The 18,593-nt window shown below is 49.2% G+C and overlaps 1 protein-coding gene across 4 annotated transcripts in view; it reads right to left on the bottom strand.

Annotated features, from left to right (window-relative positions):
- LOC133509362 (inactive ubiquitin carboxyl-terminal hydrolase 54-like) overlaps nucleotides 1-18,593 on the bottom strand; it is a 31,525-nt gene that overhangs the window by 3,888 nt on the left and 9,044 nt on the right. Inside the window, exons 2-19 of one of the 4 annotated variants that reach the window (XM_061836221.1) lie at nucleotides 17,227-17,667; nucleotides 14,960-15,052; nucleotides 14,752-14,886; nucleotides 14,545-14,658; nucleotides 12,270-12,352; nucleotides 10,877-10,979; nucleotides 10,635-10,781; nucleotides 9,149-9,298; nucleotides 7,121-7,286; nucleotides 6,297-6,500; nucleotides 4,814-5,390; nucleotides 3,439-3,551; nucleotides 2,119-2,283; nucleotides 1,932-2,051; nucleotides 1,485-1,653; nucleotides 974-1,301; nucleotides 679-889; nucleotides 162-259 (exon numbers count right to left, since the gene is read on the bottom strand). In XM_061836221.1, coding sequence (XP_061692205.1) covers nucleotides 162-259; nucleotides 679-889; nucleotides 974-1,301; nucleotides 1,485-1,653; nucleotides 1,932-2,051; nucleotides 2,119-2,283; nucleotides 3,439-3,551; nucleotides 4,814-5,390; nucleotides 6,297-6,500; nucleotides 7,121-7,286; nucleotides 9,149-9,298; nucleotides 10,635-10,781; nucleotides 10,877-10,979; nucleotides 12,270-12,352; nucleotides 14,545-14,658; nucleotides 14,752-14,886; nucleotides 14,960-15,052; nucleotides 17,227-17,391 — 3,141 coding nt within the window. In that variant the 5' untranslated portion in view covers nucleotides 17,392-17,667. Of the gene's footprint in view, nucleotides 1-161; nucleotides 260-678; nucleotides 1,302-1,484; nucleotides 1,654-1,931; nucleotides 2,052-2,118; nucleotides 2,284-3,438; nucleotides 3,552-4,813; nucleotides 5,391-6,296; nucleotides 6,501-7,120; nucleotides 7,287-9,148; nucleotides 9,299-10,634; nucleotides 10,782-10,876; nucleotides 10,980-12,269; nucleotides 12,353-14,544; nucleotides 14,659-14,717; nucleotides 14,887-14,959; nucleotides 15,053-17,226; nucleotides 17,668-18,593 lie in introns of those variants that run through there. The other 3 variants (XM_061836220.1, XM_061836222.1, XM_061836223.1) reach the window with 3 other exon arrangements.

Genomic DNA, 18,593 nt, shown 5'->3' with positions numbered 1-18,593 from the left:
ACATGACCATATTTGGCCGTACAGGAATTCCGCCAGACAGCGATTTTCATAATCACGCCAGGTCATGTATGCGCATGAAATCTCGTGATGTCATTCACAGCACTTCTCATGCGATTCAGGATACAATGTCGCTCGTGTCATTCATTCATGAGTTTGAAAACCTTGGGCACGAGGACGAGGGGCGTCCTGTAGGCGTGTCTCTCGATCTCGGCCGTCGGCGTTAGGGAGCGCCGCGTCCCAGACGGGATTCTCCTCAGTCCTGCAACGCCGCACAAAACGCTAAAGTCGTGTCACTTAATTCCAAGTTGAATTACGTAGTACAACAACGATCACTTCTGATCAACTGCTTTTGGCTCACGGGGCATTCCCCAAGGCTCAATCCTAAGCACCATTCAAATCTTCTCTGACTGTTATTTCAATTCTTATTCATCCAGCGTAGTTTTAAATGAGAGAGCGTTTCTTTCGGCTTGTCCCTCTAGGGGTCGCCACAGCGTTACACCTCAGATGAACGCTCATATTTGTTTGGCGCAGTTTTTACGCCTTCCTGACGAAAGCCGACTTGGGGAGTGGAGGCCCCAGTGGGATGCGAACTCACGACCCCTGGTGTACCAAACCAATGCTTTAACCACTTACACCCACGGTGTAGTTTTAAATGTTTGTATGAATAAAGTTTTCTACCTGCGTTGTTCCTCAGAGCGTTGCAATGCATGTTGGGAGCTCGCAGGCTCGCCTGGTAGAGGGAGTCCAGCTCTGTCATCTCCTCACTGTGGAGCTCCACACCTCCTCCTCCCGGTGCATCGTGGGAACTGTAGTACCTGTGGACGTTTTGGGCCCAGCGGTCCACGGGCAGGACGGCTCCGCCGCCCACCGGACGGGAGGTCCGAGCCGTCTGGCCGGCGGAGGGCGAAAGCGGGTGCTCGTGAAGGCTTGAGTCAGTCGGATGATTGACGGGACGATGGTCGGGGTGCTCCACCTGTAAGCAGGACCAGTTTCTGTCGGGGGTTCGGGAACAAAAAGGCTCCTCCTGTATCACGTCAGGGGTCGCCTCCACGGGTAGACCCCGCGAGGTCATCTCCTTCGGGGGGCTTCGGACCGACAAGTCGAGCGCGGGAAGGACTCCGACGGACTCGCGGGGCGGCGCTGGAGGGCTGGGGTCCCGTGAGGAGACGGCGTGGGGGCGGAGACCTGTGACGGGGAAGGGATGAGGAGGAGCGAGGGGCGGAGCCTGCCGGTCCCGGGTGGGAGCCGATTGGTCGTCGGAAGCGTCTGTCAGAAGTATTTGCTGCGGGACAGACTTTTCACTGCGGGGGGGGAGAGAGACCACCGGCGAGTGTGAGATTTCGGGTTTATGTGCGCGTGTGCAACAGTGCAGATTGAAGGAAGCCAAACGAGCACTTTTGCCGAAATGAAAAGCGCTCACTGCAGTCTTGTGCGCGTTTTTTAGTGAAAGCGGCGTCCCGATTGGCCGAGCAGACTGCGGGTACCTGTGCTGCCGCTGCTCATGCTGATGAAGATGGCGGTGGTGATGATGATGATGATGCTGCTGCTGCAGTAGCAGCAGCAGACGCTGCTGCCTGCCGCGCGCCCTCTTCATGCAGCGCCGCGGTCGGCCGTGAGCGCCCGAGACGCCGTCGCTCGCCGGCCGCAGTTTAGCTACGCGCGGGCCGCCAAAACGACACCGAAGAAAACAAAAAGATGCAGGAAATGACGTGACTGCGTGCAGGTCGAAAAAACTCAAATAAAATCCTGACGTGACAGAAAGCGTTTCCGTAGCTTGCTTTTTTATTTCACTGACCGTCAAACGTTGATGAAAGTGAAGCCCAAAAGTTCTGACGCAACCGGAGAAAACCCGCAAGTAACTGTAATCTCCCCCAAAACCGACTGCAGGTGGCGCTCTAGTGGCTTCGTTTGCGTGTGCTTGCAGAGCTTACAGACGGCTTCGTTGACCGCCGAGAGGGCGGCGGCCACTTCGCCCGCTTGCTCCAGACGCACCGATTGGTCCAGGAGGAGCTCCACCTCCGACAGGCACCGATCCAGACTGTCGCCTTTTCCTTTGGGGAGGGAGAGAATTCAAACACGGCGAAGATGACGGCGCAACGTTCAAGCGCGTGGGTGTACCCTGGATCTGCAGCTGGTCCAGGTCCAGGTACTTGCTGGGTCTGGGGTTGAAGCCGAGCCGGGCCTCCCTGTCCTTCTCCTGCTGCCGCCGCCGCTCCTCCTCCTCGGCTCGCCTCAGCACCTCCTCCTGGAGCTCGTCCAGCTCGCTGCGGCCTGCGGGGGGCGCTGTCCACACGCACACGTGACCCGAAATGTGCTAATTAAAGCTCCACTTTCATGCCTATAAACATTCTAAAATTGATATTGTAATGAAAAATACATATGACATTATTCACATCAATGTCTATAAGGAAAAATAAATATGAGAGGAAGTTGCGGAAGTCTCATTCGACGTTCAAATGGTCGCCATACTGGCTGCATTATCTGTCCGTGATGTCACACTGGGACATTCGCCATTGAAAACACGCTGCGCCGCCTACTATGGGAGACGAACAACATATATTTGGATTTTTCCGACGCCTCTTCTGACACGGAAGCTCTTTTGGAAGAAGAGAATATCTCGCAACCGAGTGAAGTAACCGGGGCAATATTACCCCATCGTTTCGAGCCATATTTAGATGATATGCGGATCACGGCCAAACCACCTCCCCGCCCGATCCACTTTTACGGCAGTGATAAACAACGCCGCCCACGAGAGACGACGACGCCGCGGCCAAACCGCCTCCCCATCTGATCCACCTCTGCTGCGGAGATGAGCCACTCCGGCCCGGCGCCGGGCTTCCGCCGATCACGACTTCGGCCGGGGTGGCACACCGACACTTTTAGCACCCCTGAATTACGGATTACGAGTCCGCTGCTCCTCTGTTCGTCACTTCTTCACGAAAGCAAATCCCTCGAGACGATTTTCATGGCAGGAGTCACAAAAAGCCATATGTCAAAATCATGTTTTGCGGTGAAAAAAATGGATGCATTTCATGTAACGGTTTGGACTTCAATCAAACGACCCCTCGATGCTAATAGAAAAAGCAATTGACAATCGCAATCAAAACAAATTTTTGGTTTTTTGCATTTTTCTATTTATCTCGATATCAAACTTTTGAACTGTGCAAGACGCATTTGAAAAAAAAACTATTAACGATAAACGTCATCATCCTCACACTTGAATGAATAAAATGACGTCTACTGCTTTGGCACCATTCTTTTGGCATCTTGGTGCCAAGGAACTATGTTGAAGTGAGGGGAAGAACTGTTTAGTCATGCCGTCACCCAATATAGTAAAAAAGTTGCCCCCCCCCCCAAAAAAAAAAAAAATTGTAGCAATGATAATCCTTTTGAGTGGCTGTCAAGTACAGACGGCGTTCGGCTTAACATGCGTCATACCGAGGCTCCCCCTAGAGGCCGAGCTGACGTCGTCCGAGACGGCGCCGCTGCTCTTTGATCTCGCGTTCTTCCGTGGCGGTCCCGATGAGGGCGCCGGCTTGGTCGCGCCCTCCCTGGAGGCAAAACACACACAAACACGTTTGCTAGACCTAAATATAAAAAAAAAAAAAAAAAAAAAAATAGTAATAAATGGCGGAAAAATATTCGCCACCGATGTCACATTCGCTGCAAGTTGAGAGAGACGTAATTCTGGTATTTTTGTTGATAAATAGCGCAAGGCGTGCTTGAGAGACTCGAAAAGTTCCGGCTCGGGCACGTGGGTGGTTCGATCCTACGAAAACGGTGGCACACACCAAGTCCATTCCTAAAAAACTTGACCCCACTTGGACTCTAAGGCAATAAATAAAAATCACAAAACCACGAGTGACTTTTGAACAGGCACCACAGTGGACGACTGCTTAGAGCAGGGGTCGGCAACCCTTTCGGCCGAGAGAGCCATAAATGGCAAATATTTTCAAATGTACTGTAAATCCAAAAAAGCATTCCAATATTTTAAAAAACTAAATACAAGTGTATTTGTGCATTTTATTTAAGACCAATACAGTAAGTCTCTAAATTCGTTTAAATAACATTATGCTGTTGCTAATCAATGACGGGAAAAGTACTTTTTTACCATTAATGAGATTTCTTTCATACGTCATTAAATGAAACTTCAAGCGGCCTTTGAGACTTCCATCAATTATTCATGAACGTAGGTTGATTTTAATGTTTTGTTTTGTTTTTTTTTTTTAATGTGAGAAAGACTTTTCATATGCATAGGTGGAACCAAACATTGTCAGTACAGCAATACGTGAGGGGACGTGCGTTCTGAGTTTTCACAATCAGGCGGTCTGCAGGTTGAATATTTTTTTACATTTCTCCCCACTTATGTGCGCTCGCCAACAATGCTTGCCGAGAGAGGCATGTCTTGATGTAAAAAAAAAAAATTCTGGTGGTGGGCAGCCATAAGCACTAAACCACACTGATAGTCTGCGTAAGGACAGTAACATTTGTAATTATGTGTGTACCCCTTTAAGAGCGGAGAGGGGCGGTGCAAGGTAAACTAGGAAGAAGAGTGTGAAGCCGTACAGCAGGTCATTTTTAGAGAAAGTTAAGTGTGGTCCCAAAATGTTAAAAAAAAAAAAAAATTAAATGTTGTCAAGCTGACCCCGCCTCCTGCCCGAAGACAGCTGGGATCGGCTCCGGCACTCCTCCGACCCGCGTGAGGATAAGCGTCTTAAACAATCTGTTGGACGATTGGACTTTTGAACTCCATCTATGTATCTTCTTGTGCATTGTACAAGTGCAAACTAAAACATTCGGGCGTCCGTCTCACCGCTCGAGCAGGGTTAGCTCCAGGCTAACGGGGCTGCCGCTGTTCCTCTCGCTGCTCTCGTACCCGCTCTCCATCCGTTGGATCAGCCTGGGCTCCGGATCGCCGACGGTGGCAGGGAGTGTCGCGGAGGAGCCCCCCCGCTCCGACGTCACCGACGCGGCGACGGGGGTCCTGCAGTGGTCCGTCGGGGGGCCGGCGAGCGGGCTGTAGCCGCCCTGCCGGCGTCGCGCGAAGATGCCGTCGATGTTGAGCGCGTCCCTGCGGGGCCTCCACGAGGGCCGGTACCTACCCGGCGCAGCGCCGCCCCAAGACCCGGAGTCAGTTTCCCCGTCGGTGCCCTGGGCCCGCCGGTCCGGTAGGTCGGAGGAGGCGGCGGCGGCGGGCGGGCGGCTACTGAAGGAGAGGATCCCGGCGGCCGGCAGGGAGGAGGTCGAGGAGGATGAGGAGGAGGAGAGAGTTCGGCTGAGTAGGAGGTTGCTCATGCTCTCCTTCAAGTCGCGGAGGCGGCTAGCGGAGGAGGTGGAGGAGGAGGGTTTGGGTGCCTGGCGGGGAACCTGCTGCTCCTTCAGTGTCTCTCCTGGGTGGGGGACAAGACGAGATCGCGGACGGTCACTGACACAAAAAGAGGCGGCGGCGGCCCCAGAAATTCCGACAGGATGTGGTGGTGAAGATTGAGTCCTTCTAGCCAATGAGATGCCAGGAAGATGCTGGGCAATAGCCAATGGGAGAGCAGCTCTATCGCGCCGCTTTCAAACCAAGATACAGGATGTTTACGTTGGGTGGATTTTGGGGGCTCCAAATCCAGCGCCTATTTTTGCCTTTTGTATCCTGAATTTTCCTTCACAACTAGAGACAACATTTTTGGAGTTTTGTAACTTGAATTTTTTGTCACGAGAGACGTTCGTCAAGTAAAGTATTTAAATAAATTATATAATAAAAGTATATTCTTAGAAATTATATTAATATGGAATTATTATAATTTAATTATAAAAGTGTAAATAAAGTACATTTTGGATGAGAAAATCAACCCTAAATAAAACTCCACTTTTACAAATACAGTCACAATCCTGCTTATGCTCATTAGCATAGTGTACACAGGAGGTTAGCAACCCTGCGGATCGGGTATAATAAAGTGCACCTGGAATACAAATGGATAAATATGAATATTCTTGGGACAGTAGGGTACGCCAATCAAGCGCACCTTGTACTGAAGCAGGAAGACGGGACAAAAAGGACGCCCGATAAATTAGGTACGGGTGGGCGGAGTCACTGTAACGCCCTCACTTTACACATTATTTTCTAGTTGATACTTCCAATTTTTTTGGTTTAAATCTGTATCATAAGTTGGATCTTGTTGTTGTTAAATGTGTTTCATGCATGTGCGAGGGGTAAAATACTCGATACATAAACGTGAGTCAGGTCTGTATTGGAGGGGGGGGGGGGGGGTCGGACGGAGGGGGAGGCAGTCCAAGGCGACGCCCACCTACGGCATCCAGGCTGCAGAGTGAGGCGTGGAGCGGCCCGTCTGAGCGTCGGGGGCAGGCGGCGGCGGCGGTTGGGGGGCGCGGGGGCTCCGGGGGCCGCCGCCCGGCCGGGGGCTCATGGCGCGGGGGGGCGGGCCGTCGGGACGAGGAGCTCTCCGCGGACGAGTCCGTGCGAGTGTCGCTGGAGATGGACGGCTCGCGGCCTGCGTGGAGGGCGCACGTGGGTTGGCAAATACGCGGGGCCGGGGTGGGGGTGTGGGGGGGGGTTCTCACCGAGAAATCACAACTGTATAATAATAATCAATAAATGGCGGAAAATAAATGCATCGCTTTTCCCCCCACGCCAGGGAATTACAATATGTACACTTTAGCGAAATAAAATATGCTGCTTAAAAAAATATATCATAGGGGTGAAAACGCAATAGTAAAAGGGTGACCTTTTTTTTTTTTAAAGCACGACAACATAGGGCTGGACGAAATAGCCTTCCCCCCCCCAAAAAAAAAAAAAAAAAAAAAAAAAAAAAAATCAAAAAATTAAAAAAATTGATTTCCAAGTTTAAATTATTATTTTTTTGTCTTTGCTGTGTCCAATGAAAACGCTGAAATGATTTAATCGTCCAGCCCTACAACAAACAAGATTGTCGTTAGCTTGCTAAGTCACCTCAGCACGACTACAAATACTACACTATATTATATAATATAATCTATAGTATAATATAATACTATACTACAAGTACTACTACAAGCACGACTGATGGCAGTGTAGTTACCTGGCGTCCTGCGGCTGTGTTACTACTACGACTCCTAGCTGTGTTGTAGTTACCCGAGTCCTCGCTGTCGTCGGAGGGCTTGTCGAGGCGGCCCGGCGGGGGCGGCGCCGAGTCGCGGCCCGACACGGGCGCCCCGCGGGGGTCGGCGTACAGCAGCAGCAGCGGCTGGTAGTGGCCCTTGATGCAGCGCGACACCACGTCCTTCCACTTGGGCCCGATCTGCGGCCGGGGAAAACCAGTCAGGTCACCCCAAAAACAAGAGTTTTTGGCGGAATCGAACACGCTTTTGTGGTGACCTACAAATGACACCAATTCGAAAGCGTCAAATCATCTTGCTAAATAAATCAAGCGAGATGCGAGGATTCCGTCCGATATGAAAATAATGTGAAAAAAATTACGAAGAGAAGCACAAAGCAAAAAGTTTGGGTTCACATCACTTTTTTTTCGTTTTGTTTTCCAAACGTGCATCCCGCAGGAGACCCCGAAAAGGAGACGAACTCACTTCAGTCCTGCTGGGCCGCGATCCGACGCGAAAACAAACACGGCAGCAGAAAAACCGAACGGCCGCGTTTGTCAACCAACGGTCCTCCCGTCCGCTCCCAACCTCAAACTTGCGATTACACTCTTTCCTCTGTGCCCGCTGCAACTCCGCCGGGAAGTTCACGAAAAAGGTGTCGGGAGAAAGGAAAAAGAAAGCGATTGCAGCGGTGGGGGGGAGGGGGGGGGGTTGTGCGGACGCTTTTCCGACCGCGCCCTCGGCCGCGTCCAACAATGGGGGGAAATCCGTGTTTTCACAGGCGGGCGAGGGAACGCCATTGGGTGAGATTGGGGAGAAGAAGGGATGGCGAGACTTTGAAAAAAGGACGACGAGGGGAGGGGGGGTAGCGGAAAGAGGAAGAGGAGTTGGGAGGTGTGCCTGGAGGGGGGGGGGGGGGCAAAAGGGATCACCGTCACATGATGAGCGCATTCCCGTGGCCTCGTGCGCTCGCTCAGTTTTTCCGAGAGGAACAAACATGTTTGTTACCCGCAATCCACCACTTCTGTGGAACCTTATCTGGGCTACGCTAGCGAACGGACGTTTTCCCATGTGTGTAATATTTCCGTTGTCAATAAAGTAGAAAATATTGTTGTGTTCGCTGGCATGCTTATTTAGAGAACTTTGTGAGATTGTCATCCAGTCCACTTTTTGTAAATAAACATTTTCAAATGAAGTTCCGGCTCACAAAAGAAACAACGAAACCGATTTTTAAAAAAAAATATCTCGCTATCTCTGCTCCACTGTGTGTGTCCAGCCGCTAACTGGCAACCAACCCAAGGGAGTAACCCCCCCCCCACTCAAAATCATCTGGGATTGGCTCCAGTTTGCCCCACACCCAAAAAAGGGACAAGTTGTAATGTTCCGTAATTTCCCGCCTATAAACTTTCAACCCTGTGGTTTATGCGACGACGCGGCTAATTTGCGCATTTTTTTCCTAACGGTCGCGAAGGGGCTCTCCAGCGGAAAAGGCAAGAGGTGAGACCGGTGGAATATATGTGCTGAAGTGACTTTTACCGGTCTGGCCCTGTTAGCGCTGTGCTAGCATGTTACTGCCATATCACAGTGATTTTTACCAGTATGTTTTTTTTTAACCAGCCCTGTTAGTGCGGCGCTAGCGTTAGCATTAGCGTGGCAGTGCTAGCTTTAGCATTGTCGCAGTGGCACTAGCGTTAGCATTAGCGCGGCGGTACTAGCGTTAGCATTAGCACAGCGGCACTAGCGTTAAACTCTCTTGTGTACCATCTTTCTTTGTAAATATCGTGTTTTAATGTCAGTTTCAATGTGGGCACTTGCAGTTTTTACACTACGTATGTACCAAATGGTATTTCCTTTACAAATGTACTGGGGTGAGGTTTACAACCAGGTGAGCTTAGTAGGCCCTGGAATTACGGTAATTGTTTTCATTTTCACGCAGATCTCCCGGAAAGTTCTATCGCAACGATCGCGTCGACGACGATGACGAATTACCAAGCGGTCAGAAGCACGAAACCTGAAAGTTCCTGCCGAAGACGTTGATGGGGACGCAAATGCGAGTCCCGCGTACCTCCTTGACGTGCGCGTCGTCGAAGTACATCCAGCGTCGAATTTTTGTTTGGAAGAAGAAGGTGGAGTAGTGGTGGCCGTAGTAGCACACCATGCCCACTAGGTAGAGCTCCGCCTGGCGGGCCTTCTCCTCGGTCACTCTGTAAAACAACTACGCACACCAACATTGATCACCAAAAACATTGCAACATTTCCTGTGGATTATTTTCATCTTTACATTTTCCTGCTTAATTTGATTTTTTTCTTTTTATTATTTCAAGGTTTTATACTCCTTTTCAGTTTTATCAGGTATCTTTTTTAGTGAGCCATTCCGTGTTGTATTTGAGTTACTGTTGCTAGATGACGGTGGTAATGTTCGCACCGCGGGTCAATTCCAATTTTTTCATATTCTGGCTGGACATCAGATACCTATCCGATGCGACTGCAATATGGACGCTCGGATCTGATCAATACGTCATCAAAAGGCGACAAACGTCACAATTGTTGGACAAAACGAACACGCCGCAAAAGAAATGTAACGAACGAGGAGAAAACAGTCAGTGGGCAAAAAAAAAAAAAGAGTGGCCTTCGATGAGCAGCACTTGATTATTATTATTATGATTATTATTTTATAAAAATATGCTTAAAAGCATTCAAAAATGCGTCACTATTTTGACACCAAGGTTTTCCCTTTTACGGCACTAAAACAGTCACATTTGAAAAATGTACGGGTGTGGTCCGTCATACCCTTCCATCAATTTACTGTATTTTTATGAAAACATTTTCTATTTAATTATGTCATTATTGTATGTAATCAATCTGCTTTCGTGGAAAACTATATATTTACTGTTGCGAGGTTGAAATTCAACGATGTAGACAATTTTAAGTTATGAAAGCGCTCTGAAAGATTAGCAAAACGATTGTCGATTTATTTTTTTTTTACTTGATTAGTTGTTGATTAATCGATTAGTCGTTGATTAATCCAGTCACTCACGTTTGAAAAATGTACGGGTATGGTGAGTCATGCCCGCAGATATAAAGTTCCGGGTGTGGTCCACCAGTCATGCCCGCAGATATAAAGTTGCAGGTGTGTGTTCTGTTTGTAATTATGAGTGTAGCCCTTTAAGAGCGGAGGGGGGTGGTGTCAGGTACACTAGGGAGTAGAAGTAGGTTGAGCAGAGACCGTGTAATTCCGTGTTAAAAAAAAAAAAACAAGACGTCAGGCTGCGGTTCACTGCGCTGGATCGGTTTTCATGTGCGCCGTTGCGCAGCTCAGAGGGAACAAAGGTCAAGATTACACAAAATAAGCGACGTCTTTTAATATTTATGTATATCTACTTTTAACAAATTCTACACGCGGGATTTTTCGTGTTCAACTTTGCAGATTTGCGAGTGACAGTGACTGCTGAAATAACGGCTCCAAAGACCAGTTAGCGTCCCGCTCGCCCCGCTAACAATCGCGTTCAGTACCAGGCCTGAAAACGCTTCATCGGTCCGGCTGGTCTTACGTCCCCGAGGCGCAGGCACGTCCCCAGGGTGTGGATGACGTCCTCGGCCAGGTCGGAGTGGTCCGAGTCCCACACCAGTCCGATGGTGACGATCTCCGGACTGTTGAGGAGGACGCGAGCCATCCGGAGCTGCTGGCCGCACCGACTCTGAGTTTAGAAAGAACGGCAGGAAGAAGAAGATTATCCATCCGTCGGCCTGGGCGAGGTGCTCTTTTGCTCCGGGGTGGGCGAGTTTTTCTTACGGGACAGTTGCGCAGGTCGCCCATGCTGGCGTTCCGCAGCAGCTCGCCAAACATCCCCGGGGTGGCGTCGTGCCGGGACTCCAGCATCTTCACCGCCTGGTTACTGCGCAAGACATATTTCTGAGGACGCTCTCAGTTGAGAAATTTGTAAAGCAAACATTTGATTGAATTATGTTAATCCCTCATGCATTTAACATCGGGCGGGCTGCGGCCTCTTGGGGCGAGAGGCGGGGTACACCCAGAAGCGGTCGCCAGGGGAAAAATAGATGCGGGATCATATTTCACACCTACGGGCAATTTAGAGTCTTCAGTCACGTGTGTTTTAAGGACCCGGGAGCGAACCCGAGCACCCGGAGGAAAGCCGTGCAGGCGCGGGGAGGACATGGACGCTCCACGCAGGCGGGGGCCGGGATTTAAACCCCGGTCCTCAGAACTGTGAGGCAGATGCGCCGACCAGTCATGTACGGCGCCGCCGCTACATTTTTACATTTGACGGCTGCTACCGTTCGCTACCTGCCATTCAGGAAGGTCAACTTTACGAGCAGGAAGTTGCGGGATTGTTATGGCCCCCTCGTGTGGAGTTTGCATGTTCTCCCCACGCCTGTGTGGGTTTTCTCCGGGCACTCCGGTTTCCTCCCACATCCCCAAAAACATGCAACATTAATCGGACACTCTAAATTGCCCCAAGGTGTGATTGTGAGTGCGGCTGTTTGTTTTGATGTGCCCTGCGATTGGCTGGCGACCAGTTCAGGGTGTACCCCGCCTCCTCCCCCGTTGACACCTGGGATAAGCTCCAGCACTAACCGCGACTCTTGTGAGGATAGGCGGCTAAGAAAGTGGATGGATAGACAAGCTGTCCATGACGCAACAGTTGAAAATCACTGGCCTAAAGTGTATGCTAACACCGCGACACCGATGCTAATTTTTTTGCCTGTCTATGAGGTTTTCCATTATGTATTAGCTTAAAGCTAACAAACTTTAAGCTAATATTGTCAAAAAAAGAATCATAATCCTCTTAATTTGCCAAGTTCGTCAAACGCACAATGAATTTGTCTCCGGTAGTTGGACACCAATTGTAAAACAACAATAGACAAGCAATTTTAAATAAAAAATAATACTTTTGAGACATAAAAACACACTAAAGTTACTTTACCCTCCAGCAATTTAATGGCAAGAGGGAAGAAGCTGCCGGAATGTCTGCTGGTTTTAGTTCGCGTCCATCGATAGCGTCGAAACTTTTAAAAACACACAATATGGAATTCTTTGTTTTCTGTTTAATTTTTCAGGTTTTTTTTTGGATGAATTGTTACCACTATTTGCCAAGACTGTGCGCAAACGACGTCACGTACCGTACATAAAAGCGGTTCCCGCAGCAATGCATGCTGGGACTTACCACAGGGAGGTGGTGGAGATGTAATGGACCATCTGAATGAAGGGCAGCGGGTCTGAAGACGCGCCGCAGCTGCTGCACACACACTGAAGCGCGGCGAAAAGAAAAACAAACAAAAAAAAAAAACACGTCGGCAACAGGACACGCAAATGCAACGTTTTCCTTCTCTGCTGGCCTCGACACGACCGCCGGAGCCGACCGACATTTGTTCGATCTATTTTGTTCATTTGGTGGCGTTCGGCGCGCGGATTCGTCAACTGGAATTCAGAGTGTTTAGTGCCGCTGATCACTGACCATAGACCACTGACGAATAGATTTGTGCGGGCCGCTTTTCAACAGCCGGCCGTTGAAGAGGATCACGCAGCTTTTGCGTGACGCTCGGGGTCGTAAACCGCCGCAATTACAAACAGATCCCTGGAGATGGCGGCGTCGATGGCTTTGGGGTTAGAGATCAGCTTTAGAATTAAAGATTAGCGGGTAAATCTCGGCTTGTCGCTTCAATTATGAGAGAGAGAAACGCCAACGTGGTGCAAGTCGGACATGTTTTTCTCACCTCCAAGTGCCTACGGAGCTTCTCAGATGTACCGTAACTTCCGGCCTATAAGCCGCGACTTTTTTCACACCCTTTCAACCCTGCAGCTTATGCGATGATGCGGCTAATTTGTGCGTTATTTTTCTCACGGCCGCAAGGGGGGCACTCGAGTGGAAAAAGCAAGACTGAGACCAGTGGAATATATGTACTGAGTAAGTGACTTTTACCGGTATGATGTTTTTTTTTTTTGTTAAACCGGCCCTGTTAGCGCTGTAGCACTATAATTAGCATTATCGTGGCGGTCCTAGCGCTAGCGTTAGCTCGGCGGCTGTAGCGTTAGCATTAGCCCAGCGGCGCTAGTGTTGAGGTTGGCGCGTTAAACTTTTTGTGTACCGACTTTGTAAAAGGTAAGAGTGAGACCGGTGGAATATATGTGCCGAGGAAGTGACTTTTTCCGGTCTGGCGCTGCTTGCGCTGCGCTATCGTGTTACTGCCGTGTCTCAGTGATTTTTATGTTTTTTTTGTTGTTGTTTTTTTTTAACCCGGCCTGTTAGTGCTGCACTAGCGTTAGCACCCCATTAGCACCGTGCTAGCGTGTTTCTGCTGTTACTGTTGCATCTCAGTGATTTAGGTATGTTTTTTTTTTTTTTTTTTTACCGTGTTGTTATTTGTTAAGCTAAGCTAAGGTATCTCTTTTAAACCGGCCCTGTTAGCGCAGGTGTCACCAACGCGGTGCCCACGGGCGAATGGTAGCCCGCGAGGACCATATAAGGCGCCCGCAAGCTATGTTCTAAAAATACCGTCGGCCACAAATCACTTATTATTATTTGTGCATTAAATTCTGAATCTGACTTGCTGACGTGAATTGAAATTTACTACAATAAATTATAAATATTTTATATACGCGAGTCTGAAGTCTGAAGTCACGTAGCGCTTTATACGATCGGTGCTCACGAAGGACCCCACAGCCTCAAAAAGGTAGTTGAGACCTGCACGAGAGTTAGTGTCGTGCTAGCATTAGCACCCCATTAGCACCGTGCTAGCATCTTTCTGCTGTGTTACTGCTGCATTGCAGTGATTTAGATATGTTTTTTTTTACCGTGTTGTTATTTGTTAAGCTAAGCTGAGGTATCTCTTTTAAACCGGCCCTGTTAGCGTGGCGGCGCTAGCACGAGCGGGGGTCACCAACGCGGTTCCTGCGGGCGAATGGTAGCCTGCGAGGACCATATAACGCGCCCGTAAAGTATGTTCTAAAAATACCGTCGGCCACAAATTACTTATTATTATTTGTGCTTTGAATTCTGAATCTGACTTGCGTACGTGAATTGAAATTTCAAAATACCTGTAATGTCGTTTACTGCAATAAATATTTTATGTACGTGAGTCTGAAGTCGGCCGTAAACAAGTCACGTAGCCCTTCATACGATCGGTGCTCACGAAGTAGCCCTCAGCCTCAAAAAGGTACTTGAGACCTGCACTAGCGTTAGCGCGGCGGCGCTAGCGTTAAACTCTCCTGTGTAAATCTCTCGTTTCATTGTGGGCACTTGCGGCTTTTACACGACTGCGGCGTACGTATGTACCAAATGGTATTTCCTTTACAAATGTACTGGGTGAGGCTGATCACCAGGTGCGTGAATTGCGGTAGGTCGTAGAACGTGCGCGGACGAGGGACGCCATGAAAAAAAACACCACTGATCTGAGTTTTTCTGATGATATGATTATGGTTCCTATGATGGCGGGCCGCACCTGTTCGAAGAGCGTCATGGCGAACTTCTGATGCGGGATGCAGTGTCTGGCCGTGCAGACGTCTTCTTTGGACTCGTCTGCGATGTGGAAGTGAATCCTCATCAGGATGTTCTCCTGTGGCAAAACAAACCAATCACACACAAAAAAAAAAAAAAAAAAAAAAAAACGCGCACCTCGATGGCCGCGCCGACCGCCGCGCCGCCTTACGAAGCACTCGGCCGCGTCGTCCATGATGCCGAGCTGGAACCGCTGCTCGTCCTGGAAGGTTTTGGCGAGGGCGCTGCGGAGCGCGTCCGAGGGCAGCACCGCCTCGCTGCTGTACTGGAACTGGGCAAAGATACTCTGAAGGGGAAGACAAAAAAAGTGGCGGCGGGGTCGGGAGCAGGACCGCGGTCCCGGCGGGCTTCGTCTTCACCTTCAGAGCGCAGAAGATGCACGAGTCCTGCATACACTTGTGAGACGTCTGCTGTCTGAAGCTACGGCGGAAGATGTCCAAATGCCACAGGACCTACAAGTCAAGACGATGCTAATTGTAGGTTTTTGAAGAGAAAAAAATTATTTTGTCCATTTCAGAGTATTGCTACTGAATGGTGTGAATACTTGCTGCATGTCTACTTCCTTAAAACGTCCTTTGTTCACCTCTGCAGAATAAGCTAAACATAATTTAAGAGTCCATAAAAATGCGGCTAATTGTATTTAAGCCGTTCGTGCTCCATTTCAATCCCGGTTGCTGCGTTAAGAGTCCACCCGCCAATCACGTGCCGCCGCGGAATCAGGTGCTCCAATCGAGAGATTGGCGGACGTTGCGCATGAAAGAACACGACCTGACCCGACCGGGTGCGAGTGACGCGTGCGTGTTGGCGCGGCGAAAGGTGTTTTTCACTTCTCGCCATCTGCCGGAGGAAAAGAAACCATCTGGACTCGGCGCAAGACCGCAAAATGTCGAGTTACACGGATGCAATTAACCTTTTATTAAGTCGTAATATTGGACATAAATCAATCGGCTGCTCGACCGGGGCCTGAATCGGTGAAATCCACGAGACTTGAAGACATAACCTACACGTATTGATCACTTTCCACCCAATTGGTCAAATAATTACATTCTATTGACCAATAATAATTAAAACTCGAGTTGTTTGTGTATTTTAGAGGTGCAGCGTGTTCACAAATGGGCAAAAAAAATTGGACTCAATTTAGAAGGCACAATGTAATTAAACTAAAATGGAGTAAAAGTAATGTTAAAAAGTTCGAGTATTATGTAGTAAAATATGTAAAGTGATGTAATAGCAAGTGAAAGTGATGGCCGGGTGCTGTTTGTTTGGGCCTCGGCGTTCCTGTCGTCGCCGCCCGCAAGCCAGCATATGTCGCTTTGCTCAGCGGCGGAGGCGTCACGTGACCTCCCCTCGGCACGCCGCCCAAATCCACAGCTCGCTACAAGCTGCTCCTTTCACCTCCGCGTCGTCGACGTTCAACTTTTATTGTGGCTTCCGTTTTGTGCCCAATATTAATTAAAATCACAAAAATGTCAGCAGTCGGACGGCTTTTGGTCTTTTCCGATCACTTCAGGAGGAAACGTGAGGAGGCAAAAAGCCTTCACAATCATCATAACGACATTTAGACATTTTTTTATCGTCGCAAAAATCTGAATTTAATTTCAATTACTGTTACAATTCGGTTAAGACGGTAAAACGTTGGCCTCACAGTTCTGAGGTCCCGGGTTCAATCCCGGACCCGCCTGTGTGGACTTTGCATGTTCTCCCCGTCCCTGTGTGAGTTTTCTCCGGTTTCCTCCCACATGCCAAAAACGTGCAACATTAATTGGACCCTCTAAATTGCCCCTAGGTGTGATTATGATTGCGCCTGTTTGTCTGCATGTGCCCTGCGATTGGCTGGCGACCAGTTCAGGGTGTACCCCAGCCTCCTCCCCGTTGACTGCTGAGATAGGCTCCGGCACTCCTCGCGACCCTTGTGAGGATAAGCGGTTAAGAAAACGGATGGATGGATGGATGTTACAATTCACTTACAGAAAACATAAATGAACTTATTAATCAATATCATCCATCGGAACGGAACGGGTTTCTACTTGAGAGAGTTTCACGTTACAAAACTACTGCCAGAACGGTTGAATTTCATAAGTAGAGGCACCACTGTAATGAACTTGATGCTTCTGTAATATTTCAGAAATGTACTACATCACAAATATGACTTAGGAGACAAACTTGAACTATTTTGAATCTTTAACAACTGCTCAGGGAATCTCGAACGGCTTGTGACCCGCGTTATGCGAAAATGCGGATTCCCGTAAATATTTGTTCATCTGAGCGGGATTCGATTTTATATGCGGTTGCTTCTCGTTTTTTTGGCCGGCCCGGCCGCGGCTCGCCATACTTTAGACGAACTTGGCGATGAGGAGGGGCGACGACGAAGGGCGACCGAGAGGTGACTAATGAGCGCTAGCGCGGAGGCGAGTCCGACGAGTGCGTCATCGCTGGGACTGTGAACTGCGGCCTGCCGTAAGGCGCCGTAGCGGCAACCTCCGCAAGTGCGGGAAATAGAAATAAACAGCTTGCTAGGCTACGTAACGTTTTAGTCGCCTGCTAGCGAGGAATATCGGATTTTTCATCATTTCTTAGTTATAGATTTGTTAATAAAGAATTATTTTGCTTATTCTTTCATCCGTACCTGTAGGGCGCTGTTGAGGAAGCAGCTGTTCTGTCCTGGCTCGTTGCTCAAACCTTTACTGGGCGCCATGGAGGTCACGGCGCGAGGCGTCAGAACGGCCGCCGTCCCGCCGCCGCCGGGCCCCGCCACGCCGCCCGCCGCAAAATAGTCCCTCTTCCAGGACATGCTGGACGGCGTGCGTCTCAACTCCGCGTCAAGGCGGCCATTTTTTAAGATCACCCAAACCCGCCCGGGATTCGAAGCTTTCCAAAAGGTCACCACAGCAACAAACGGTCAAGGATGCCGTTGAGTTCCAGGTGGGAGCGTGAGGAAATAATCCAGACGCCTTCCAATTTTAAAGCCACCGATGATGCGTTCCCATCGTCCTCGCTCGCCTTCCAAGAGGTGAACTTTCACCTTTCGGGCGCCCCAGCAAGTTCAGCGAGGAGGCCTGCAGGAGACCTGAAATGATATCGACAGCGGGATCTTCACATGCACGTTGGAATCATTCCACGACCGCACTTGAAACTCAAATTGCAAATCATCTTCCCATCTGAACCAAAAAGCCATCATCCATTCCAGTCTACTAAAAAAAAAAAAAAAATGTATTCCATGAAAACAAAATAAAAAGAATTTTTAAAAAATTGTCACACTGCATCAACATGACACTGCACCATTTGCTGTGCTCCCATTGGCCACTTGGGGGCAGTATAAGGCTGTACATTCAGGGGACCTTGATTCTTCATTTGAGCACTAATAGTTGTTTTATGCAGAGGATAAACAATATGTGCATACTGTAATATTGTCTGACAACGTTCCTGCTCAATGTTTGCGTTCAATCCATTGCTAAAAAGGTGAAAGGACTGAAACATACCGTAATTTCCAGCCTGTAACCCGCGACTTTTTTCACACGCTTTCAACACTGCGGTTTATGCGGCTAATCTGTGCATTTTTTTCTAACGGCCGCAAGGGGGCACTCGAGCGGAAAAGGTAAGAGTGAGACCGGCGGAATATATGCGCCAAGGAAGTGACTTTTACCCGTCCGGCTCTCTTAGCGCTGCGCTAGCGTGTTATTGCAGTGTCTCAGTGATTTTTACCGGTATTTTATTTATTTATTTATTTTAATCGGCCCTGTTAGCACGGCATTAGTGTTAGCGAGGTGCTAGCGTTAGCGTTATTGTTAGCGCGGCGGCGCTATCGTTAAAACTCTCTGTGTACCGTCTTTCTTTATAAATATCTCGTGTTTCAATGTTGGCACTTGGAGGAGGGGACTTTTCAGGACGGGTGAGCGCTCAGACCGTCACACCGGCCCTGTTAGCGTGGCGTTAGCGCAGCGCTAGTGTTAGCTCGGCGAGCGTTAAACTTTTTGCGTACTGTCGTTCTTTGTA

Source organism: Syngnathoides biaculeatus, chromosome 12 (assembly GCF_019802595.1).
Source record: "Syngnathoides biaculeatus isolate LvHL_M chromosome 12, ASM1980259v1, whole genome shotgun sequence".
NCBI lineage: Eukaryota > Metazoa > Chordata > Actinopteri > Syngnathiformes > Syngnathidae > Syngnathoides > Syngnathoides biaculeatus.
This window is presented reverse-complemented; position numbering and strand designations above follow the sequence as displayed.